At 27.7% G+C, this 26580-nt stretch overlaps 1 protein-coding gene across 1 annotated transcript; it reads right to left on the bottom strand.

Annotated features, from left to right (window-relative positions):
* Nucleotides 1-245: 245 nt before the first annotated feature.
* On the bottom strand, nucleotides 246-24924 carry LOC107454147 (Wee1 kinase). Its single transcript, XM_043049830.2, has 10 exons — nucleotides 24109-24924; nucleotides 14654-14723; nucleotides 13285-13448; nucleotides 12203-12324; nucleotides 10992-11138; nucleotides 9563-9673; nucleotides 8679-8824; nucleotides 8439-8546; nucleotides 6600-6745; nucleotides 246-4276 (listed from the first exon to the last, which is right to left on the bottom strand). Exons 1-10 carry the CDS (start codon nucleotides 24732-24734, stop codon nucleotides 4009-4011), a joined length of 1908 nt encoding a protein of 635 aa, XP_042905764.1. The 5' UTR covers nucleotides 24735-24924; the 3' UTR covers nucleotides 246-4008.
* Between the last annotated feature and the right edge of the window lie 1656 nt (nucleotides 24925-26580).

The raw sequence follows: 26580 nt of genomic DNA, 5'->3' as shown, positions 1-26580 counted from the left end.
GTTGAATATTATTCAACAATAGTACAAATTTAGATTGCAAATGTTGAAGTTCAATCAATCCTATTCTTTCATTGCTGAGTGACATTACTTGATTATTTAGCAATTTTAAAAAAATGCTTTCATCAAAATTTATTCATTTAATTTTAACAGAAAATATTTTTCACATATTTAAGGAAATGAAAGAAAATTTAATTTAAAAATCAAACCATGTACAACTTCTCTTTTAAGAAAACAATAGAGCAGAGTAAATTTCATGTGAGTTTATTTATAACAGCTGGAAAGTTAACATTTACAAATATAACAAAGTGTGCAAACTTTTTTTAAAAAAGATGTACATTTCTGAGGCACTGATATTTATGCAAACATAAATAAGTCCAATAAAAATTAAATATCAAAATAATTTTGAACTTCAGTTAAACTATAAAAGAAATTACTAATAAAACAGTATCTTTAAGCATACCTGAATGAAAAAGGAATAGTTAAAAATTTTAAGTTATACAATATAGAAATATCAAAATTACATCAAAAAAATGGATTACTTTTAATATGCTCAGCACATTTTCAAGTTTTGTTTCTCTTTCACATATTGGATGATAAATTTTAATATTGAACACCATACAATAATATCGTTTAATAAAATATATTCACGTATATACAAAACATTAAAATTTTTCTTAATAAAATAGCATGCAGCTATTTTTTATACATTTACAAAGTTATCTAATGATCTATATACAATGATATCTGGTGTAAGCCAGTTAAAGGAACCAAAATTGATGGCACAATTATGTGAAAATGCGACATGGCTATGTGACACTATTCACCCAATAAAACAATGACATATCAATACAAAAAAACAATCATTTATAGAATGTCAGTTTTGGAAAATTTTTGACGCATCCTATAGTAGCAATTAACACTTTAAAAACAAATAGTTTTTGAAAACTTTTAAACAGAGTAAAGGTTGCTTTCCGTTTGCGTAGATAGCATATACCGTAGTCAAGGCACGTTTCAATATTGCTAACAGTTATCAACAGTGTTATAGCACAGTGATAATTTAAACACTTGCTCTCCCCCCACAAAAAAAAATGGTAAGTGCATGTGAAATAGACACAAAGTGAGGAAATTGGAAAAGAAAAATAATACAGTTGAGTCTGTTTGAGAGAGATGGAGAAGATGTTTATAACGACAACATTAATGAAAATGACCAATAATGTGATTTTGTGAATAAAGTACTAAATTAATTATCACTACATTCTTAAGCAGATACAACTACTATTATTCATGATTAAGAACAAATATTTTCTTATTCAACATGAAAGATGGCTCCTTTAAAATGTCCAAAACTATAAACTATTAAAACAAGTCTGGAATTGAACTAATCAACAATTCTTACATTTCAATTAAATTTCATTCTTACATTACAATTAAAATTACATTCTTGTACAAGTTTTTCGTGCAATAAAAAAATAAGCAAAAAAGGTACTTGAAATAGCTAATTTGTTAGGAAATAAATTGACAATCCTGCATCTGCAAAAGTGTGAAGGAAAAGTTTTTCACACATTTTGTTTAAAGACGCTCCTCATGATTTGTCCGCATCCCTTCAAAGTACTTAGAGAGTCGACTGTAATAAGAATTTCTGAAATGGATCTTGTACAAAATGAAGATTTCAAGTAGAAATAACAATGAAATGTGTTTTATAAAACTCACTGCAATGTAAAAAGTTTTGAGCTATCAAGACCAATGAGTGAAAAATGGCAGATGTCTGCAACAATTTAAAAAACTCAATGAGATATGACATTTTCTTTACTATCTGACAGTAATTTTAATTAGAAAAGTAGTTTATAACTGAAGTTAATTTACCCTGAAGTTTAACTTCACCCACTTTAGCAAAGCTTAGTTTTGCTGACAGATATAAATTAAAAAATAGTTATATATTTTGCCTTAAGTATTTATAAAAAATTTAACAGAATTTGTCTAATACAGAAATTTTATTCAATACAGCTTTAAAAACAAACTTAAAAAAATTACTAAGAACTTTTAAAGTTATACTAAATGCTAAAGAAGTTATCCAATCAAAAAATTAAGACTAGATTTTCAGCTTTATGAGTACAATAAAACACTAAAATCTTGAATAGCACAATATTTCAGTTGTTTTATCTTACTATAAACAATGCATCACAGTTCAAATAATTATAGTATAAACACTAAAAACTTCAAAGTATTACCTAATTAGAGCATTACATTAATTATAAGCCACAGCAACAGATACCAAAACAGAATGCTTTTCGGCAATAGTGTAACAGCCAAAAATAGAATTTTCAATGACATCTTTTACAAAAAATTATCTTAAACATAATAGTATAAAAATCAAGTAAATAAGGATTTCAAAAAATTCACTAATTAGTTCTTTTTAGTAGTCAGCATCAGCACTGAAATCCTTAAAAAGAACAGAAAACCAGTAGCAGTTGGCATCCCTGTTGCATGCAAATCTATGCAACAAAACTAATTTTTGAAAAATTGTAAACTTTACTTTTCATCTGAATTATTTATATCTCCTGTTTCTTTGTGAACCATGCAACCTTCAACACTCTGATGTTACTTTCGTCTGTTTCTACAATTTTTGCAGCAGCATAACTGCTAACATAGATTGGAAAAAAATTCCAGAAGATTTTAAGAAAATTTTTGTTTAATGTACTAAATATTTTACACGCATGGAATTTCAAGGATTCATATTATCATAAAAGAAAAACTGAAATATTTTCCAGTCATGATTGGATTGAAATATTGTGTATTTTGTTTACTCATAATTTTAAATAGTAATAGGCAATTAATTCATAAATAATAATTAAGATTTTTTTAATTCATTTAAAAAGGGAGTTCTGAATAAAAATAAACTGGGCATTTTAGAACAAAAAAAAGTTCTTTACTGATTTCTATAAATGAGGCTTGCTTCATTATAAATATTAGTAAGTAATACTTATTTAAATATTCAAGCAAGCAATAATCCATGTAAAAACCCTATTGGTTTTAGGGAATTTTCTAAAATGTAAAAAAACCAGGAGAATTTTTATCAAACCAGTAGAAACTGGAACTGGAAGTTGGCAATTATGCAGCAGGCTTTTCTGTTTTAGATCTTAGTACTAGGAAGCTACGGGAACTCCAAAAATCAAACTTTTCATGTATTAAAAAGTGCTAAAAAAATTAATATTCACTAATTTTTCTGGAAATAATTAAAATCTTTTAATTATTTCAATCAAAATTAATAATAATAAGACTTAACATTTGTATTGCAAGGTTGGAATGATTAAAAAGAAATAAAAAAACCCTGAGTTACATTTGAAAGAACTCAAACCAATTAATTCAACCACTTTTATTAGTTTATGGGAGAATTAAAAAAGAAATAATCCAGATGAATATAAAACTTATAATTTAACTCTTAGCAACAATTTTATCAATCTAAATTAAACTACTTCTTTAATGAATCATAGTTAACAGCAGTAATGTAATACCTAAAGCTTTAAAAAGTACCTAATTTATCATCTTTATTATTTATTTATTCTTTTGAAAATGTAATTGCAATTTATTATTCATTACTCTAACTCTGCCCGATTGATTATGAATTCCTATTAAATTGAAATAAATCCATTACTAGAATAAACTTTGTAGGGATTTTTTTTTCTGAGGACTAACTATTTGAAGTTAATACAAATCAGTAAATACTCTGTTTAACTCTCATGTGTATTGCATTCTCATAGCATGCTACATACTTAAAAATTATTTATTCTGAAGGTGAATATGAATATAAATAAAACTTATTTAAGTTGGACAAGGTTCTGACAAAATTACAAAGCGAACGATCACAAAGAAACAAAATTTCTAGATTAAAATTAAATAAAATTGCTGAACAACAAAATATAACTTTCTATAGTCAATTGAATTGATATCCCTACTCAGTGAACTCAGAGAATGAGACATATACACATGCAATGAGTGATAATCACAGGCTTAAAATGTAATGCTGTTGCTACGATTGATGCCCTTCCCTATTAGTCTTGTGCAACATTTTGACTTAGCGACACCCATTTTGTCCATCCCCACTGGAATAGAGGAGTAATAGTTCTCTTTGGAAGCGATCCCTATGATCATCTTACTCTTTCGCTGGTCAACGTTGGTGTTGTTGTCTTTTAGGGCCGCTCCGATGAGCAACTTGTTCTCGCGATTTTCCATGCTTGCAGAGTTTTCAGAGGACACTTTAGCCATTTCTACTAGCTGCCTGTAATTAAGATAAATATGTGTGAGCAATCATTGAATAAAAAAGAAGTACATGATTACAAAAAATTAATTATGCTATACTCCATTGCAAGTTAAGAAAAGATCATTGCAGTATAGGGTTTAAGTAATTATCTGCAACTGCATATAGTTACTGTTTCCTCATCAAATGATAAAAATATATCGGCCAACATAGGAGAAATAAAATAACAAATTTTGCTAGCGACATTTTTGGGACTATGTGCACATTTTTGATACATTATGCATAATAATGTAAGTCAAAAAGAGAAATTCAAAACAACGTAAGCACTTAAATTTAGCGTGAAGTAAGAAATATGTAAATAAATCTTAAACTAAAAAGGATTTTCTTAAACCATTATTCACAATTACTTATAATATAGACACTCAACATCAGAATAATTTTTAAATAATACAGAGAAATTGAAGAGAATAATGGTAAATGAGAGATAGTCGTAAAATATGGGTGTCTTCGATAAAAAAGGGTAGACTTGGCAGGCATAAACATGCATTCAAAACAATATGAAAGATTTTAAAAGTTAAACACGTCAGAGAGAAATTTAATTTGTGCTGTTTTTTACAATATATATATCATGGGCCGGGATAGCCTGGTCGGTAGGGCGCTGGGCCCATATCCAAGAGGTCGTGGGTTCGATCCTCGCCGGCCGAAGACTCCCCGTGTAGTAAATGGTGACTGATGCGCGTTAGATCTGTCGAGTCTCAAAGTCCTCCATGTTCCCACAACAAATCAATACCTCTGGGGGTACTGATCCAGGAGTTTCCTTGTCTTCTGGATTGGTTCAAAATTACAAGGCTACGGAGTTGAACGTAAGTAGTCGTAAGCCCATGAAATTGGGTCGGCTGTTCAACGACGGTTATAAAATAAAATATATATATATCATAGAATTATTAAAAAAGGTTATAGTTTCGTAGCCTCACTGGAACTCTGTTGACACATTTCAGTAAATAAGGAAAACATTCGATCTAAGAAAAAGAAAGTTGCAAGGTCGTTGCAAGTGCATTGGATTTGATTGGTCTACTAAAAATGTCGTCTTATGCTGACATGTTTTATAGAAAAGCGTTTCTAGGTAATTCTTAATCGTTATGATGTGCCCTACTTCCCGAAAAGTTCATTGCAAAATTTAAGGTGCACTCTGTATATATACATACCTACTTCATATAAATTGAAATCTTATAAAATCATGTAGTTAAGTTGCTGTGGAAAATTTAAAAGTTTTTGAGGCATAGACATGGATGTAAATTGTATTGCAGAGGCTTTCCTTATTAGACTGAGATATTTTTAGCACTTTCTGCTGCGTAGGACTAACATTAGTCCCAAAACCAATAGAGTTGCAGGAAGAAAAAGCATCTGATTAATTGTGCATTGTAAAGAAAAGTATCCTGGCTAGGCACACACTGGAACAGACAGGCTAAGGAATGAATGCAACAAATGGAATAAAAAAAGGGAATTTCTAATCCTTAACTAATATTAAATGCTGAAAAATTCATTATTTATTTCACTTATTAAAACATGTTAAGGTCTAGAATCCTTTGACTGATAATATATAAATAAGGTATATACAAAAATATAAAAAAAATGAATCTAAACTTTTCCATAAGTTGATTGCTCTTTATGTTAACCATTAAAGCAATGCACAGCAAGTAGTCAACTTGCAGACGTTTCACAGAATCAGAACTAAATTTTCATCTAGTAAATCAAAAATATAGTTTAAGAGCTACTTATATATAAAAAATTAAAAAACTGAAAACTTGAGGTGACATTTATTATACAGTAGGGAACCGATTATCCGGAACGATCGGGACCATCGCTATTCCGGATAACTGATTTTTTCCGGTTTTCTGAATCGCTACAAAAAGCCGTTTCTTTTTATTGTTAAACCCAACAACAACAAAAAAATTTTTTTTTTGGAAATAATCTTAAAAAGAAGAAAAAACGATGGAGTAATACACTCATGATTACTTCCAAAATGATGGTAAGATAAACATCTTTCAAAAAATAAAAAAAAAATCCTAAAATCTTAAGAGGAAAAAAAAAATTTTTTTTTTCTTAAATAGCGGGAAAATTTATCGAATTTTGTTCCGGTTTTTTGATTTCCGGATAACGGGTTCTGTACTGTATTTNAAAAAGAAAAAAAAATCCTAAAATCTTATGAGGAAAAAAAAAATTTTTTTTTTTTTAATAGCAGGGAAATTTATTGAATTTTGTTCAGGTTTTTCAGTTTTCTGATTTCCGGATAACGGGTTCTGTACTGTACTAAAAATAATAGTAATAGTAAATTAAAGCATACCTTGACAGTAATTGATTCTTGAATTTTTCTTCATTGAGTTCTCTGTTGAGCTGTTCCTTTGTTTTGCACACATAGGGAACTAGAGTGTGGTTGTGCACTAGGGCTGCACTAGTTGGTCTCATCTTGGGATCAGGGTGTACCATTTGCTAAAAATAAAAATACAACTTGAAATTTCTGAAAAAAAATTTTATACATAAACTATGCTAAAGTAATTTAGTTTTTTCTTCCCCTTGAGTAAAACTGCATGAGTTGTACTGAGGGGAAACAGTACTGTGGATTGCAAATAAGATAATTTTTTTTTACCATTTTAAACAGTCTAAATTGCACTAAGGTAAAACGGTACTATGATTGCTCAAATACAGTACCTGAATTATCATAAGGCCTGAGAGGCCCAGGCATAGGGGCCCCCTAAATGGTACAAATATTTTCTTTTTATGCTTTTCCTTAAGAATTATATATTTGAAGTAACGAGTTCATAAAAATTGATTTAAATATAAGCTCAAAGTTACTAATTTATCCTAATTTACTTATGTTTATTAATAATTTTAAAACACTTTGTTCTTTGAGTAAAAAATTTCACTATTTTAAACAGTCTTTATCTCTAATGTTTTCTATTTCTTTAATTCTAAATTAAAAACATGTTTTAAACATAATTAAAAAAATATAAAAACATTCATACTCTTAATACCTTTAAAATTTATCATATTATAAAAACTCAGGATGCGTAGCCAGATTTTTCAAGAAAAAATAGGCACCTTTAAAGTATTTTTTAAGCACTCGGAAAATATTTTTTATCACTTTCAGAAAAGAAAATCATATTTAGGATCTGTGCAGCAATAAAAAAATAAAAATTCTAACGTTTGAAGTTTTTATATCTTTTTATAAACATAAAACCAATAAAATTGAAGAATATTTTCATAAACTTTACATAATCATGATAAAATAACTAGTTTCTGATAAATATTGCAGAGATAATTGAGAAAATCAGGCATTTTTTGTAATTTAGAACAATTGATATGGCAAAGAAAAAATCTATTTTTAAAAGATAGAAAATTAAGCACTTTTCACAAACCCTGAATAAAAAAACGCACCTTTAAGGGCTTTCAAAAAACGTAAATAAAAAATAAGCACCTTTTAGCACTTTTTAAAAAAAATAGTTCAGAACAAAAAACTACAATTTTCAAATAAAGCTGTTTTGTCACACAAATATTTAAGAAACTATGACTTAATTATAATGAATAATAAAAACTAACCATAAATTGCAAGTTATGCAATATAATTATTTTTATCAAATTAATTTACACATTTACTATCCATTATTAACAGTTTAAAAAGAGCTATTGGATATGGGGAAAAAAAGTAACTGAAAAAAGTTCTATAAAAGTCTACAATTTGTAACTTAGTTACTTTTGTGCTCGAATAATTTAGGAAACGCAGGTATTTAAAATAAATTAAGCAGAATATAAGTTTAATTTTAAAATAAGCTCAAGATAAACTTTCAATTTAAAAGAATTAAACTTGTTTAAATAAAGCAGTTAATATACAGCAATTAATGTATGCAAATTATAACATAAAATTGGAAAATGTTTTTGCAGCTTTCATACTCAATCACTAGAAAATAAAAATTAATCCTTAGGATCAAAAATGAGTTTTTATAAACATATGCAACGGGCCAAACTTAAACCACAGGAAGGTTTTTATGAAATCTTCATGAAATAACATAATTTGATATTAAAAAAAAAAAACTACAGACACCTTAAATTAAGTTTCAACGAAGATTTTTCTAAAAGTGGAAGAAAAAAGAAAAGGCTTAACAAGAGCAAATAATTGCATGCTTACTCGAATGAGGTCATTCAGTTCTTTAGAATAATAGGACAAATAGGGTATATTTCCTTTCCTAATGGTATGCCATTCATCCCCATTCTTTGGTAAAGGTCCACCTCCACACTATACAAAAAATAAACTTACTTAATTAAAAGTATTACTTAAGCAAATATCATTCGGACACAGTTTTTAATCTACAAATTACCTAAATTCTGACTAAAAATGTACTCTGAAATGCATCAATTAAAAACTTACCACTTCAAACATTGTTAAACCTAAAGCAAAAATATCAGCTTTAGGCAGGTGACTGTAATCATCTCTTAGCAATTCTGCTGGTAAATATCTACAATCTCCTTCTTCCACTTCTGGATTGGTCAGTGATGTCACATGACCTAAGTCACCTACAAAAAGAAGAGAATGCTTTCACTATAAACAAAAACAAAATGAGGCATAGTTCGGAATTAATTTATTGAATTTTAAAACTATAACGAAAACAATTTAAGCAAACACAAGACTAAAAGCAAAACATTTTCAACCTCGTTAAAGCTTTATACATTTATTTTGACAATAGTTTCATAGTATTCAGAATATCAAGAATAAAAATGACTGACCAAGTGAAAAACTTGATTAATAGTCCGGTAAGAGGTAATCTCAAATTAACTGGTTAGAATAAACACTTTGAATTTGGGGTTGAACGTTTGCAAAGAAATAGAGCAGAGTGCATAGCCAGATTTTTCAACAAAAAATAAGCACCTTTTAAGCACTAAAAAAATATTTTTAATCACTTTCCAAAAAAAAATCAAAATTAGGTTCTGCGCAGTAATAAAAAAATTTTTCTTCTATCATTTCAAATTCTTAATTTATAAAATTCAAAAACACTTTCAAAAACTTCACATAATCATGATAAAATAAATAGTTTCTGATAAATATTGCAGAAAAAATTGCGAAAATCATGAATTTTTTTGTCATTTAGAACAACAATTGACACCGCAAAGAAAAATCTCTTTTTAAACGATAAAAAATTAGGCACTTTTTACAAACCCCAAATAAAAAAATAAAAAAAGCACTTTTAAAAAATGTGAACAAAAAGCAAGCACTTTTTAAAAATGCTACACACCATGTAAAGTAACAGTATTTACCTATTTTATAGATTAAATCATCTTCATCTAATTCATCCTCTTCAAATCCATCATCTGAAGACTGAGGAGACACAGGAAAAGGCCTTTTTTTTCTTGTAATAAATATATTACCTAACATAAAGTAAAATACATTTGAATTTGATCGTCAATTTTTCAGATGAATAGTAATTAAAAACAATTAATCAGTCAATAAGATCTGCGGGCTCCAAATTAAGGACAGTCGGTTTATCTGAGAGCACTAAAATTTGATTCGGATCATAAAATAATTATCAGTGGTCCTCCGGGCTAGTAATTGATAAAAAAGACTAAAACAGTTTTTTATTTAAAATTTGGTGTTTTGTTCTGTGTTTTTGTCACTAAATAGCATATTTCATGTAACTGTGACTAAATGATCTCGCTTATGCACTATAGTGCATCAAATAGTTTAAGAAGTGTTAAAGGCACGCAAAAAGACTTATGATGCATAATTCCTAATCCCGAAAAAGGGCACCAACAGATTTAAGTAAGCAAAATTGGATCAAACTTTAAAATGAAAAATAAATAAATAAATAAAAATTCTGTTACTAGAAAAAAATATAACATAAATCAACTAAATTTAATAACCAAATCATTCTTTTAAAAAATTATTAATAATAGATTAATTTGTGACAGCTTAGTAAGAAATGCTTGTATAGTTAAAAATGTTAGCATTTTTTAAACCTTGTATGGCAAATCTTTTTCATTAACACCATAACAAGGGTACTAACATTTTTCTACAATATAAAATTATTGCAATAAATCACTACTTGATCTAAGATGATTAAATCAAGACACAATTTTTCATTTAAACTAAGTTTAACTAAATTGATATTATGTAAACTGACACTAAATTATTCACAGCACATTGAAATCGGGATCTATTACGGCCCTTTCAGTTATTATTATTAGCGTTAACCTTTCTAACTTTGTTTAGTAACTAATTCTGTTTTTTTTTTCTTCCTGATAAATATAAAGCATGGTAAATAAAGTAGAATAGACAGATAACCAATAAAAACATATTTCCTTCACACACGTGAAAGAAAAAAAATTTTGAAGTATATTTTGGATTACAATAATAATTTATTTTTTTTTACTAACACATATTAGGAAGGACTACTATTTGAAAGAAAAAGATTCTTTTTAACTATGAACAGTTATAACTTTTAACTAGAATAAAAGATTGGTGTCCGTGATAAATCCTACTTCAAAATGTGATGTGACTTACCAATTTCTTTAGATCACATTCTTATAATACAAAGCTATTTGTCTCATTTTTAAATTGAGTAAAATAATCATTTATTAAAATTAATAAGGCAATTATTTAGATTAAACAAGGCCTTTTTTTTCTTTTTATAAGCAGAATATCCTGATTTTCTATACATGAAAAGAATAGAAAAAGAGAGAAACGTACCTGGCTTAATGTCCATGTGTGCTAAATTTAAAGAGTGTATGTAGCGCAGACCTAGTACAATGTGTATGAGTATATGCTTCACTTCTGATTCTGGTATGTAAGTGTTCTGTAATGCTTTCTCTTCAATTAATTGAGCTAAACTACCACCTGTCAGAATAGTCAAAAGAATTAGTATTGTGAGAAGATAATTAGTGTAACACCTCAATTTTAACAATCTGAACAAGTGGAAAGAAAGAAATCTATAAAATAAAAAACAATTTAGGTTCAACTGAGAAATACATAAATATAAAATCTACAAATGTGATGACCAGTCCATGCATTTTCCATGGGCAAATAGATGAAATGAAGTTTCAGATTTTTTTAGTGGTCACTAACATAAAATTAATGACAGTTACGCTACCTATAATAACTATTAATCAAAAAAAGCATTATTTAAATTGGTATTTAAACTTAACTGTTTTACAATTATTAAACAGAAAATAAGTTATATTTACTTCTATAATAAGCTTTGAATAAAAATGCATTCAGTCATTTTGAATGCAATTAAAATAACAAATTCACAATTATAAAACAATATAAATTTAATTCTCACAGCTCTTAATGATACCTCGAATTATCTTTTAGGACAGAAAAATTAAATGACTTTTAATATGGGAAACAAAAATTTTAAAACCGAACTCATGGACAGAGTTGCAATGATAACTGAGCAAAACTATTAGATTTAAATTTTATTGCAATAGGATCAGGTATTAAATCTATGAAGCCAAATTGACGTTAATACAATGAAAAATTATATGATCATTCAACTGCATAGAACTTTATTTAAATGTAACAATGATTATCATCAATAATCATTGTTACAAAAAAAAAAGGTCTGAGCAATCATTACGGGGGTTGGTGATTGAAGCAAGCAGGAGGCAGAACTTTCTGAGAAAAATTTAGGAACAGTAAAGCAACATAAAAGCAATAATGAAATCATAAATAATCTACTCAACTTATTGATACTGACAATAATCACAGACAATTATATTATTGATACAAGCATTCATATTAATGAGAAGAAGAAAAATGACCATAATGTGTCTCTAACTTGGTTTACATTTGTGGTTTGTTCACTTTATTTTAATTATTTAACAACTAAGAGAATATTATGCTGTGAAAACTAACAGCAAAGAAAAATGTAATAAGAAAACCGATAAATGTACACTTACCATTACAGTATTCATTCTGTATTAACATATGGTCATTTTCTGCCCAAGCAGAGTAATATCTCACAACATGCTTATGATGTCCAAGAACAGCGTGAGCATACACCTCGTTGAGAGCAGTCCGTCTGTTAAACAAAAGGACATCAATTAAGTTTACAATATAATCGGGTTTTAAACAGAAGAAAATGAGAAAATTTTTTAAGCATCTTGTTGTACAACAGTTTAAGCACTTAAAACACAACATGTAACTTCGTGCACTAAAAAAATTAATATCTGGGCTATATTTCTTATCAGTATTAAGTTTTAAATATTTCATTGAAAAAAAAAATTTATTTTATTGAAAGTTCAATATTAATCACTGTCCCGCAATCATTGTATTTGATAGCATTTAATTACAGTTTAATAGATTTATTGTATAAATTCATTTAATATCCTATAAACCATCTTATTTAAATTTCAAAATAATTTTGAATAAATAAAGCAATCTATTTCTTTTCTCTAGATATTATATTTTAAAAACAAACATCTACTTATACAGAATAATTACTAATCTTTCTATTTCTTGTTATTGTTTTTTTCCTCCAATTTTTAACTGTTTAGCATAGTTCATGTAAACTACACTACAATATAAAGTTTTGGACAGATAAATATAAAAATTTAAAAATTAAATATTTTCAATTCATTTGCATTTTATTAAATAAATGTCGACACGTCAAAGAAAGAGACTCCTTTTAAAGGATAGAAAATTAAGCACTTTTACAAACCCCTGAACACAAAAAGCACCTTTAAGGGGTTTTAAAAAATGTAAATCAAAAATAAGTACCTTTAAGCACTTTTTAAAAACGCTATGCACCCTGATAAAGATTGAGTCTTAGTTCATAAAAAATCCAACTATAGATCAAAAGCTAAGCTATTCAGGGTGCTTATTTGCTTTTTACAAACAATAGTGTAGTGTACACAATACAATTTATAAAAACAATAATTTCACATAAATCTTAATTATAACTTATAGAATCTTATAAAATTTTGATACAGAGCATAATTTATAAAATAAATTAGACAAGATGCAAAACGAAGGTACATACTCATCTGATGTTCCCTTCAAAGGTTTCCTAGACTTCTTAATAGCGTAAACACAGCCATCGAGTCTGTTGATGCATTTCCAAACACTTCCAAATTCTCCACTCCCTATCTGACCAAGCTCTAAAAATTCACTCTCGTAACGCGAGAGGGTCCTTTCTTTCAAACGCTAAAAAATGATTTACTGGTTACTACTACTACTAAACAAAATATTTCTTGAAGAAAATAGATAGATGGAAAATAGAGCAAATAAATAAAACAGGCCAACTTCATAACTAGTAATCAAATAAATTCAGTAATATGTAGTCCTAAAATTGGTTTTGAGAAATGCAAGAGAGTGGTGATTTACCACAGAATACTTAATTATATAGCAGAATATTTAATTTGGATTTGAAATAAAATGAAAACAAATTGAAAATATACTTTAAATTAACAGTAGTCATTAGACCCGGAACCACAAAAATTAGACTCTGATCATCATGTGATAAATTGTTAGTGGTCTCTCAAACCAGCAATAGTTGTACAATAATTGTAAGCTATCTTGATTTTTAGATTATAAGAAACAGAATAAATTTTCTACCTAAAATCTTCATTTCTTTAAAATACTCAATGATGTAATTAGATATTTTACAGACATGATGTAATTAGATATTTTAAGCGACATTTGATTCCGAACAGTATTATACATTTTTAGAGCAACAAACATATTCTCGCTACATGGAATTTTTTTTAATGTAGCATACATAAATAATTTATCAATACTACAAATTCTTGCAAAAAAAAAATCTTAATACATTCCGATTTTGAACAAAAATAATCATATTGCTTGATTTAGAATATTTGTACAGTTAAAACAAGCCAAAACGCAGAGAATAAAAAATTCAGATTGCTACTCTAATCAACATTAATTAGACAATAAACTAGCTAATTCATGTGGGTTGGAATAGTAATCACATTACTGTAAGCTTTTTTTTATAATTAATCTACAAGTTTGCTTCATCACCCATTAAAAAATTGTTTATAAGAAGACATAATTTACTTAAAAATATAAGTAAACAAGTGTAAAAATTATAATAAAATCAAAACTCTCTTAAATTAAAACGAAGCTTTAAATAGAATTTTATTATATAGTGCAAAAACAATAAATTAATAGATAATAAGAACACTGTTTAAAATATAAATAATTAAAATTTAGAAAACTTTTTAGAACATATTCTTTATTAAAGTAAAAAACGTACATTTGCAAAAAATTCTAAAAAATAAATAAATAAATAAAAAATTATCAAATTCTTTACAATTTTATTTGTATCAGTTTAATGTAACAGAAACAATAAACTAGATAAAATATTTCATATTTATAAATTCGTTAATTACCTTATTTGGATGGAAATCTCTGTCAAATTCATTCTCACTATTAGAGTCGAAAGAATCATTAAATGGAGTCCTAAAAATATAAATAGAATAGAATAATTACTTAAGAAACTTATTAAAGTAATAGTAATAATTTGATACAAATGCAATAAAATATTTTAAAAAAAAATCAATAGAACCCATAAGTTTTCCAAAAAATATTTTTAAAAAATTAAATTATTTTATGAGCGACAAAAAGTATTAAATGTCGCAATAAAATATACAAGTATCAATAGCTAGATAGAGAATACAATAAAAATTTAAAGTAAAAATTAACTTGCATTTACTATATTAATTCTAATAGTCCAATAAAAACGTGTATAATTAAAAAATAATAATTTTTAAAAAAATGTACCAGAATAATCTGGATCTCAAACGTCTTCTCACTAACTTAAATCGTTTTCCTTTCGGAGTCAGCATTTTAAAAAATTATATGGCAACACAAGACAACCAAAATAATTCCTAAGTTGATCCAACGATTTCCGTCGCAGCATCCGAACTAAAACCGAAACCAGGAGCAGCATGGAAAGTAAAAGCGAAAAACCAGCTGGAATTAAAGATGGAAAACTTCAAACCGTTGACCCAAACAAAAACAAACCCAAAACCGGATGACGAGGGAAGTTCTTAAAAAAAAAAAATTCAATCCCAGCTGATACACATATTGTATCCATTATTATTTACCTATAACTCCCGAACAGACGTACACGCGACCTTAAAATATGGGGAGGATGACTTTTGTTCTGAAAATGGCTCACCTTTACCTATCCGGCCGAAGAAAAAAGAAAGGAAACCAGGTGAGAAACAGTCGGGGAGATGGGTTACGAAGTTGATCCCGAACTCCCGAAATACGTTATAAAAACGCATCTGCTACTGAAAACGCACGCGAATGCACGAAGAAAAAAAAGAATAGAAAAAACCACGGAAAAGGATCGGCACGTGCCCCGACATCACAATTGAGGCGGTTAAGCATTTAAAGGGGGGGGGGAGTTGCTTTAAATAAGAACTATTATTCTTTTCACGGTCTACAGGAAACTGAAGACGTTCTAAGGAAAACTAGAAATCAATAAGTTTTCTTCAAAGTTTTCCTTTACGATCGCAACGGATTTTCTTAGATGGACTGATTTTCTTGGAAGACAATCGAACTTGGGAATCAAATCCAAAAAACAAAATCATTAAATCAATTATTTTCAAGTCGTAGGAGCCCTTGAAAAAATCTTAAGTAAAAAGGAGCGTTATTCTCGAGGATATTAAATCGCATTCCAAAATCTATTAATTCTAATAATCTAATATACTGATGATAATATGCATTATCGGAATATTTCGATATCCCATAATGAGATTAGATATAATTATGTATTTTTTGTGCATGTTTTACATAATATTTTGATTTGCTTTTAAAGTAAAAAGAAATTAAATTAATTCCAATATTTAATTTGAAACCAATGCAAGGATACATCAGTATGTAAGATATTAAAGAATAGTTCTTAATAAGTTCAATAGAGCAATGTGTTTCAACTTTTATTTACTCGCGTAACTTTTCAGAAACATTTCAAGTATGAAGATATAAGAAATTTTTCACCTTTAAATGTTACCATCTTCATACATGAAGTTAAATCTAGTTAATTTTCCAATTTCAGATGAAGAAATTAACGTAATTTACAAACTCAAAATAACGAATCATTTGATGTTATTAACTAGTTTAACAAGGACAAAACATAGTCTTTAGGGGACGTGGGACACGCGTTTTTTATTCTAATAAAAGCAAACTACCCCAGAGAATACAAACTAGATACAGAATCGAACACGCTTGCTTTGATTCCTTAGAATTGAAATCAGAGCTGCGGAATAGGTAATCGATTCGTCGATTAATAAATACTTAGTTAAAATTTCCACCAAATCTCAGTAAAGTATAAATATTATTAAGTAATTATTCAGTTCGAATCATTAGATTTCCAATTTTCTTTTTCATGTCCGATTAAAGAAAAAGGCACTTAATTTAAAATTACATTTTGGATTCTAACCTATCAATCGAAGAAATAATTTTTAAAAAAATATACATATATTTGTACAAGATATTGGCATTGTGCAAAACCATTGGAAGAAAAGAACTATACATTTCATGCTCACATGTAAGTCTTAGAACTAAAATTTTTTAGTGGATATTCATAATAAGAAAATTGCTACAATAAATTCCATTGCATATTACTAATAAACTTAGCAGCTCATCTAAACAAGTTTAATTTTGGAATTCACAAATTAAAAAGACTGCCTATAATTAATTCATTTATAAATCTCAATGATTTTATGCGTTCTCTTTCAATCGTTCGTTTAAACATAAATTCAAAAATTAGGTCTGTGGTAGGTATTAATTTAAATTATTATGGATGATATTCATTAAAGTAATTATTTTGCTTGCATAACTATAAATATTTGTCTAAATAATTTTCCTGTGATCAAAATCTTTTTATTAATTTTTCCCTCTGTTAGTCTGCAGGACAAAACTTACAGAACTTAGCTAACCGGAGCAAACTTTTCCGACTTTTGCGAGATTTTCTTCGACTTAACAAACTTATTAAAATTGGTCAAGCAACAATTTCACTATTTATTAATCTTTATCGTTCTTATAGGCATAATATTGAATAACAATCGTATATTTTCATTAACAGCATTTGATTAAAATAGCTGAAGTTCACCAAAATATAAATCACTAAGCTATCTTTCTTACTGCCAGCTGTTAGTATCAACAGTAACCGTTGATAACAGACTATCGGCATTAGATTTTGAACAGACGCTGGACTAAAAATCAATGATAAAATAGTTTCACACGTTCTCTCTTTCTCTAACACCCCCTTTCGATTCCCTCCTGAAATCGAAATTAAACAGGAAAAACAAGCATGGAACAAACTAAAGCAAATAACGATTTCATCAATGCACGCTTAGTTGACAATACACCAAAACACAGACACTACATCTGCTTCCGGAAGATCTAAACACCTGGAATACAGAGTTTAATACAGAGGAACTATAAAAAGGGGGGTTTATATTTTGTACGTGGGGGATGATGATCAAAATATCATCAGCTGTTGACTGCAGCAGCAACCGACCCTTTTTATCTGGTACTTGAAAAACGGGACCACTTGTCGCATGCGAGAGAAAAGAACAGCTGACAGACGACACGCGCCTGCTGCCAAAAGCCAGTAAAGGAATTCTCAAATGTAAGGCAAATGAAACAGATAATTCTTAATAATCTCGTTCAAAAGTACGTTTGAGCCTCAGACGTTAAAATAAAGAAAATTATACAAACAAGAATATTGGAGAACATTCGTAGGGGTTTTTCCAGACTTTTTGTGCAAATTAAAACTAATATTTGTTTTTTTAAAATTTGGGAAAATAGCGACTTGTTTTAGTGAAAAATAAAAAAACTAGAGACCATTGAAGACTTACAGTCAAGATCCTGTTCTAGGGAATTTGGGAAGAATCTACTCCTGCTGTAAGACTTCTTCTTAACATAGTATATTTTGTGATAGAACGAAAGTTCGAATTTTAAACTTATGAATTGAGGACATCATCAACTCCACTTTTTTAAAGAATTTATTTTGAGGATGAAAAGCATTCTGGAAAGTCCGTTTTTACGATAAAATATTTTGTGAAGGATTGCGAATTCCTCGTAAATTGACTTCTGCATAAGCATTTTATTTCACTATAAGGCTTGGATGTGGGGCTAACATTAAAAAAAATGTATTAATAAGACTTCGTAATTTGAAATTCAGAACAGAGAAACGACAATAGCATAAAATTGAATAAAAATTTATTTATCACATTTCCTAAACTGTTAGGTTTATAAATATTTTCATAAACGTTTTATATCATATTTACGAAGAAATAATGATATTTTAAGATTAAAAAAAAAAAAGACAGTTGCTTAAAATATCAGTACGAAATTTTTTAAACCAAAGTATATTTTAAAATGTCATATGCGAAAAAGACACATGGAATAAAAGCCAAGTTACTAATAAGCAAACAGAAACCGATTATTTTCCTTTAACCACAGCAATCAATTAGTATAGAGATAGAAAACGATAATTTGGCCTTAGAATCTTTTTATCATTAAAATTACCGATTCCATAATGTAGGAAGAGAGGAGAGGGCAACGAAGTGGAAAATCAGACAATCCATGAAGAAAAACCATGTGGGAATCGGTATCAAAATAACGGTTTTTTCTTGGCCATATCTTCCCCATTCTTTTACCCACTTGTCACCAACTGTTGTTCTTTTCATGCATTACCGCGGGACAAGCATTTGTTATACTTCAGTGAACACGGAAGTTTATCGTTATGATGATCTAATAGCTTACAAGGCATTTTCCCACGATTAAAATCTTTAAAAGTATCTGTATTCTCCCAAAAACCAAAGATATACCGAACTGAATACTTAGCCTTCCTTAGAGGGTGCACAACTTGCAGCACGTGATTGGTAAACGTGAGTCCTCTCAATTATAAATTAACTGGAAAAAAACATAAGTAGGATAAAAATTATGGTCGTTTTTTTTCTTTTTTAACTAATTTCCTTTGACAAAAATATCAACTTTTGAGGGGAAAAAAAAACAATGAAAAAGGATATTTTAATTCTTCATTCTACTTTTCTTACAAAAGGGAATAGCGAAATAGTGACCTTAAAAACTTGAAATAAACGGAAAACGAGCTATAATAGTAAAAAATTTAACAATTAATAATTACAGTTTAAATTATTAGTAACATGCAAGTTTACAGTTAAGAGAAAAATTTATTTCATAATATCTCAACTTAATAACTAACTACACTCAAGCATAAGATAATAGTCATTTCCCCACATCATATGCGTCATACAGAACTTAGCATAAGACATTTCAAGTAGCAGATAATAGAGATAATCAAAAATTTAATCAGAAAGCAAAGGATGAATCGTTTAATTCTAGAATGTATTTTTAAAATAGTGGTCCTCAATTTGAAAACAATAAATTATTTTAAGGTAGTTAAAATATCATTTTAAGACTTTTTTTTAATTAAATTTATGTTTTAAACACTCTTTTCTATTAAAATAAAACATCCGAATAAATTTCGTTGATTTAAAAACTATCATTAAAGAAAAAAATCATTCATTTAAAAGTTTCTATGTTCATCAAAGATCACAGTTTCACTTAGCAAAGGTTTTTTTAAAAATAAAAAAATTTAAATTACTATTCTATTTTTAAATAAATCTGAATCATGCATTACTATAATAACAATTTTTTCTTGTGCAGTAATCCATTTCTGTGATTTATATTTCATAATATTTTAATTTTATAAAATTGCGCTATTAATAAATTAAAGTTCATTAGATATCTTTGAATTATGTTTTAAATAAAATAAATCGTATTTTTTTCATTTAAAAAATAATTCACAGACCCAACAAGGTACTTAATTGCAAGCGATTCGAACTTTTGTACGGAATTAAGAAAAAGAAAAAATGTCCTAAAATTTTAAAATAGAGGAAGCTTAACTATAATAATCTATTAGTTAAAAAAGCTTAGAATTGAGTTTCTAAATATACATAAGAATTACGAATTTTTCTAAATATCAATCCACTGTTGGCAATAACGTAACAAATATCGATTTCGGTTATAATTGAAAAAAAGAAAAGAAATAAAATTTTATTTGACAAAGAATAAACGCCAGATTGAAAACAACCGTCAACCTATTCTTTTAGTTCAATTCAACATAAAATTTATAAATTTTTTATGGTATCAAAGGCAAGGACACTAAAAAAAATACACGTGGAATGTGAATGACACTCAGATAAAAACGAATTCCTCGATAAGAAACAAGTCGGGATGAAACACGAAGATCATTGACGTAAAGGTAGAAAAATGAATCATTGCGAACGCACTTCAACGATCATTTCAGTGATGCAATACAATATGACGTCAGAGAAATTAGCCAATCCAAAGTAACGGAAAAAAAGTTAACGCAATAAATTCAGCGCGCGGATGTTTAAAATTAATTTTTATGAAGACGATTCACCATACTCGATATTAGATATTTGTAAAAGGTGCTTTAAACTTTTTATTTAATTAAAAAATATAATCAAACAATTAAGAATAAATGATACCTCAAAAATTAAAATATATTTTAGCAAATAGTTTTGAAATAAAATAAAACATCAAAATATAAAACAAAAAATATTTACTTATAATATAAAACTAAAATATTTACAGTTAATTGTTCAGTTCAGTTAAAATGGTCAAATTTGAAAAATAACTTTACAAGAAATTTTAAATCCTATCAACAACTTTTAAGAAAATTAGTGGGAAAATTATTTTTCAAAATAACTGATTAGGCCAGCAATAATTTTTAATTATTAAGATGTGACTTTGAGAAAATATAAAGCAATTAATGAAATGAAAGATTATAATGCTTCCAAGAATTAATTGCTCAAGTTTTATACCTTAAGTATATACCCTTTTCTCTATATGAATTGAACAAAGAAAAAAAAGGGGGGAAACAATGAAAGGGGGTAATATTTGCAAAAATATATTTGATAGCCAAAGTAAGTCTTAAAAAAAATTGTTGTTTTATAAACATAATTTCATATACCCATTTAGTTTTTCATCTATTTAAATATAAGCACTTTTAAATATGTAGTTTGTGCAAATAAACACTGAGGAAAAACTTTAAATTCTCTTTTTTCATTTCCGTTAGAATTATTAAAATTCTGATTCGGAATAGAATGATAAAACTAAATATACATTTTGTTATTTAAAGTAAGAAATAAAACATATAAATCATTGCTTAGTTCAATAAGTTAATCATACTATCTTGAAGAGGGAAAAAATTATAAAAAACTGACCTGGGGAAACCAGGTTAGTTTTTTCCCCATAAGAAAAGAAGCTTCCTGATCCCATTTGAATTTAGCATACAAAAATATTGAAATATTCAAGCTAACATATAACCCTTTGAAAACCATACTAATATCAAGCTATATTTCTTAATTCATTAGTAATAATAAAATTAAAAAAATTAACATATTGGACATTGTATTATTATTCAACATCACAATTAAATAAGGAATTTTGTATTAGTTATGTGCAGGAAAAGTTTCATATAATAAAACTTTTAAAATAAATAATATATAACTTGAATGAATGTTTGCAATTTAAAAATAAATTTCTTCCAAAACTTTCCTTGTTTAAATGTTACTTTTAAATCCACAAATACTGGGGACAGGGTGAGTCGCCAAATCTTTCAACAAAAAATTAGCACCTTTTAAGCACTCAAAAAATACTTTTAAGCACTATATACATCAACAAAATGCAAAATAATTCTCAAAGACTTTGTATGATCATGATAAAATAACTGTTTCTGACGAAGAACCCTTGTCTCGATTATATTAGCCACCATAAAAAGATGGAAAGATTTTTCGGCTCGATATCAGAGGGTCGAAAATGAAGCCTAAAATGGAGAATATCTTGCAAAATGCAGTAGAGTTGCACATGAGAGTGCAAGAATCTCAACAAATGCAGCCCAGTAGACGGACTCACAAGTATTCAATCAATCAAACATATAAAATAATTGGCGCTTTCATATGCTACGGAACATTATGCACCGAAATGGATAATGGTTGAATTAATTGTGAAATCGTTGAATAGAACAGTTTTGTAAAATATGTGGTGAAAATTGACATGTTAAAGAAAAAAAGTATCGCTTTCGAAAAGGGAAAATTAAGCATTTTTTTAAAAAGGCTATGAATCCTGTGGGGATCATGATTAGAAATGTGAATTTAGACAGCCAACTAATGAATTATGAATAGTATTGATTAATAACCACGTACTTATGAATTTCGGGTATTTAACAAGGTAATTACCTCAAGTTATAAAAACCTTGGTATTTTACACCAATGAGGAGTAAAATATAAAGTATATTAAGAAAAAACTTGTTTCTCTGAGTAGAACAAGTCTTACTGGAAAACACTAACTACATATTTAATATGTTTTGAAAACATGTATTCCAATAATCATAAAACTAAATGGATATAATCGACAACAAATGTTTATTAACAACAAATTACTTCACATAATGCTAATGAAAAATCATAATTTTACAGTTAAGCATTATTCTATACATTTTTAGCCTCTTATTTAATGATTTTGAAATATAATAATTTACGCATTCTTCTTTAGATTAAAACCTTCATTAACAATGTCATCTGGCTTTAAAAAGAATCACCCTAAATAATATTATTTATAGATATTTTAGATTTAATTATTTTTTAAAATAAAATCTATTAGTTTAAATAAATGATCTTTGTTTAAAAAAAATCACGATAGATTCAAACGAATGATTTTTTTCAATAAAATAAAGCGGTTTAAACGGTGCCAACCCTGATACAAAGATTTTTTAAGTCTTTGCCTTTACAAATTCACAAGTCTAATATAAGAGCCATTGTGAAACAATATGCATCAATTTAGAGGTCAAACAACTGTTTATGTTTCTTTTAATCATGCATTATGCACTGTTGTTTACATCCATGAAATACTTAATAAATCAACAATACCATACATAAATAATAGGGGTAAATTAATTAATCTGTCAAATTTTAAAGCAAATAATAAAACCCAACATCTGAGCTTTTACTTAAAATACCCCAAAGAGTCGATAAAATCACAAGACTACAAATCTTTCTTTCAAGTAAACTAAATTAAGCATATGTTAACACGAAACAAGTAAACATTATCAAAACAGTCCTTTTTACTTGAATACTTAAGGTATAAAATAAACAGATATCATGATATAGAATAACTACAAATAACTAAATATAGAATTTAACTTTTAGATAAATGAAAATTATATAACTTACAGTCAATCTTGCAAAAGAATTACAGCTAACTTATTATTTTTAGTAGAAAAAAATTGGTAATAACTTTATCTTATAAGTAAAATTTGTAGTATTATAAATTACTGTGGCTTAAAATCAACAACTTGAAGGTAAATTTATATTTGTTTACCAAAACTGAAGAATGTTAAAGAGACTAGAATTATGCAATTTTAAACCAGGCAATAAAAAAAAATATTTTTACAACTAGTCAATAAAAAATATATTTTTGTAAACAAAATATTAATTTATATCATAAACATTGACAATAACTCTATCTTAACTCTCTAAATTCATATTATTTTTAATTACTATGGCTTAAAATCAACAACTTGAAGACAAATATATGTTTGTTTACTAAAACTGAAAAATGTTAAAGAGACAATTTTTTAAAGAGATAGGAATTAATTAGGCAATTTTAAGCCAGTCAATAAAAAAAGTATTTTTGTAATAAAAATATTAATTTATATCATAAACTTTATAACACCATCTTTAATTAGAAATCATTCTATAGTTTTAAAAATCAAACTTACCCACATATACCGCTATCTCTTCGCCTTTTACCAGTAGAACCAGAATACTCCTCTGATTTACAAAACGGATTAATATTAGTCCTTAAAGCGGAAGTGGAATATTTACACCAGGACAGAGGCCGTACCCGAGATTGCACATTATGATTTTTGTCAAAAATTTCTTGACCTAAAACTCTAATTCGTGATAATGCTATTTTTTTATTATCAACAGATGAAAGTTCTGATTGCTTTAACAATGTTTTGGGCGATTGCGGAGATCCAAACAATCGTAGAGCTCTAACTCTTCTATATGGAGGAGTAAGATCAATTTTTGACGTCGCAGTTTCGTCAAAAACAAGTCTTTTCCTTAACTTCGGCTCGACCGTATTTTCAGAATCCATTACGGAATCACACGAGATATTAAACTCACTTGGCGAAGAATTATCAGATCGTTTGATGTTGCGATTTCGAATGTCACGACGTGTGTTGATCGGGGATGAAAATTCTTCAAATTCGATGAATCCATTGGACGTATCTAACTTGGTATTCTCGTCGTCTTCGCTGTCACTGAAATCGAGTCGCTGTATAAGTCCGTCGTCTTCTAAGGCGAAAAGGGCTCGCGGCTTGGGCACTTGTTTCTGTGACATCTTGAAATTCTTAATGTTGATAATCTGGCAGGAGATAAATAAGAAAGAGACATGTGAATCAACACGCAAGATGAATATGACTCACAAAAATATTTCAAATATCAGAGCTGGCTTCAACAGGAGCAAACAATCAACAATTTTCACAAATGGCGGTAAAAATGTAAAGAGATTAACCGCTTGCCTGGAACCCACCAATGAGGAAACGGGAAGACGGTGATTTGGGCGTACTATAAATGGCGACCTATCCGTTTCTTTGGTGATATTAGTGTTATTATAATAAACAATATTTAACACTTTAAACCACGTGGCTTTTTTCTTTTTAATAGTGAGTGATGCAATTAAATCTGCACTATAGTCTTTTTCTTGTTATCTTCTTTTTTTAAATTATTTTATTTGATTATGATAAAATGCTTATTTATAACGGATAAAATTTTGAATTCAAAAAGTTTATATCCCATTTCTTTGAGAAAATATAAATATTGCAGCAGAATTAGGGCTAATTGAGAGGGTGGGTTTTTTTTTTTTTTTTTTTTTTTTTTTTTTCAAAATAAATTAGAACCTAAGGTGAACAAAAATTTAATCTCCATTTATATTTAATGATTGAAACAAGTAATTTCTGTAAAAATAATTGACTCTTCAATTATTTACATAAATGTTTCCATATTTTTCTCAATTTAATAATTTATGCTATTTATTTTATTGGGAATTATTTTAAACCCACCATTCGAATAAAGAATTATCTGATGTAATATTGTTTAGCAATGTTATAAAATAAATGTTATTGTATCGTACAGGGGCTGTTCCAATATTACATAAGAGCTTACGAATGTCAGAGATTTGTTAAATGCTTATTTTTGCTCTTAAAGGTGGGGGGAAGGATATGTGAAATGCTTACGTTACATACTAAAATTCACTTATTTTTAAAACTGTTTAAAAATTAAAAATAAGCTGAAAAATACAAAAAAGTTAATAAAAAGTTCAAAAGTTAATAATAAAAGCAAATAAAAAGTTAAATTTCAGAATGAAAAATTTGGAGAAAAAAAATTTGCAAGGAGTCTCAGAATTAAAGAGATATTTTAACTTAAATAGTTAGATCATAGTTATATTAATTACTTTTACTTTTTTCACAGATAAAATAATTCTAGATATATTATCATAGATAAATTAATTATAGATATATTATCATATATAGATATATTAACTACTTTAAAGAACTGATACTATCTTCAAATTCGATTTGTAGATTACATAATATAGCAAAGCAAATTTAGAATAATGGTTAATATACTTGCATTCTGAAATTATTATTCTTTAAAAGAGTCTATAAGTTTAATAAAATTTTATACATTATTTTAACTTAAATGGATAGATCATAGTTATATTAATTACCTTTCTCTCAGATAAATTAATTCTAGATATATTATCACAGATACATTAATTACTTTTAAGAACTGATACAATCTTCAAATTCAATTTGTTGATTACATAATATAAAAAACAGATTTAAAATAATGGTTAATATACATGTATTCTGAAATAATTCTTCTTTAAAAGAGTCTATAAGTTTAATAACATTTTATTCATTAGTTCACCTTAACCAACCAAGGAAACACACCGAATTCAGTTGGTTGGAATGCATAATTAATTGTAAAGAGGGCGGTCAGTAGGCATGTTTGTGTACAGAAAGTAGGCGTGGTACTTAAGGCCTATATGCTGATGTAAAGTAAGGGGAGTTGCTTTGAAAAATATTTTTCTAACCTCTTAATAGACTATCCCCAGAGAAATATTTATGTATAACTTGTACACACTTAGGTATAGTTAGTCATTTCGACTTTGTTAACTTATA

The sequence above is a fragment of the Parasteatoda tepidariorum genome, chromosome 10 (genome assembly GCF_043381705.1).
Source record: "Parasteatoda tepidariorum isolate YZ-2023 chromosome 10, CAS_Ptep_4.0, whole genome shotgun sequence".
NCBI lineage: Eukaryota > Metazoa > Arthropoda > Arachnida > Araneae > Theridiidae > Parasteatoda > Parasteatoda tepidariorum.
Note: the sequence above shows the minus strand (reverse complement) of the source record. Positions and strands in the feature narration are given on the sequence as shown.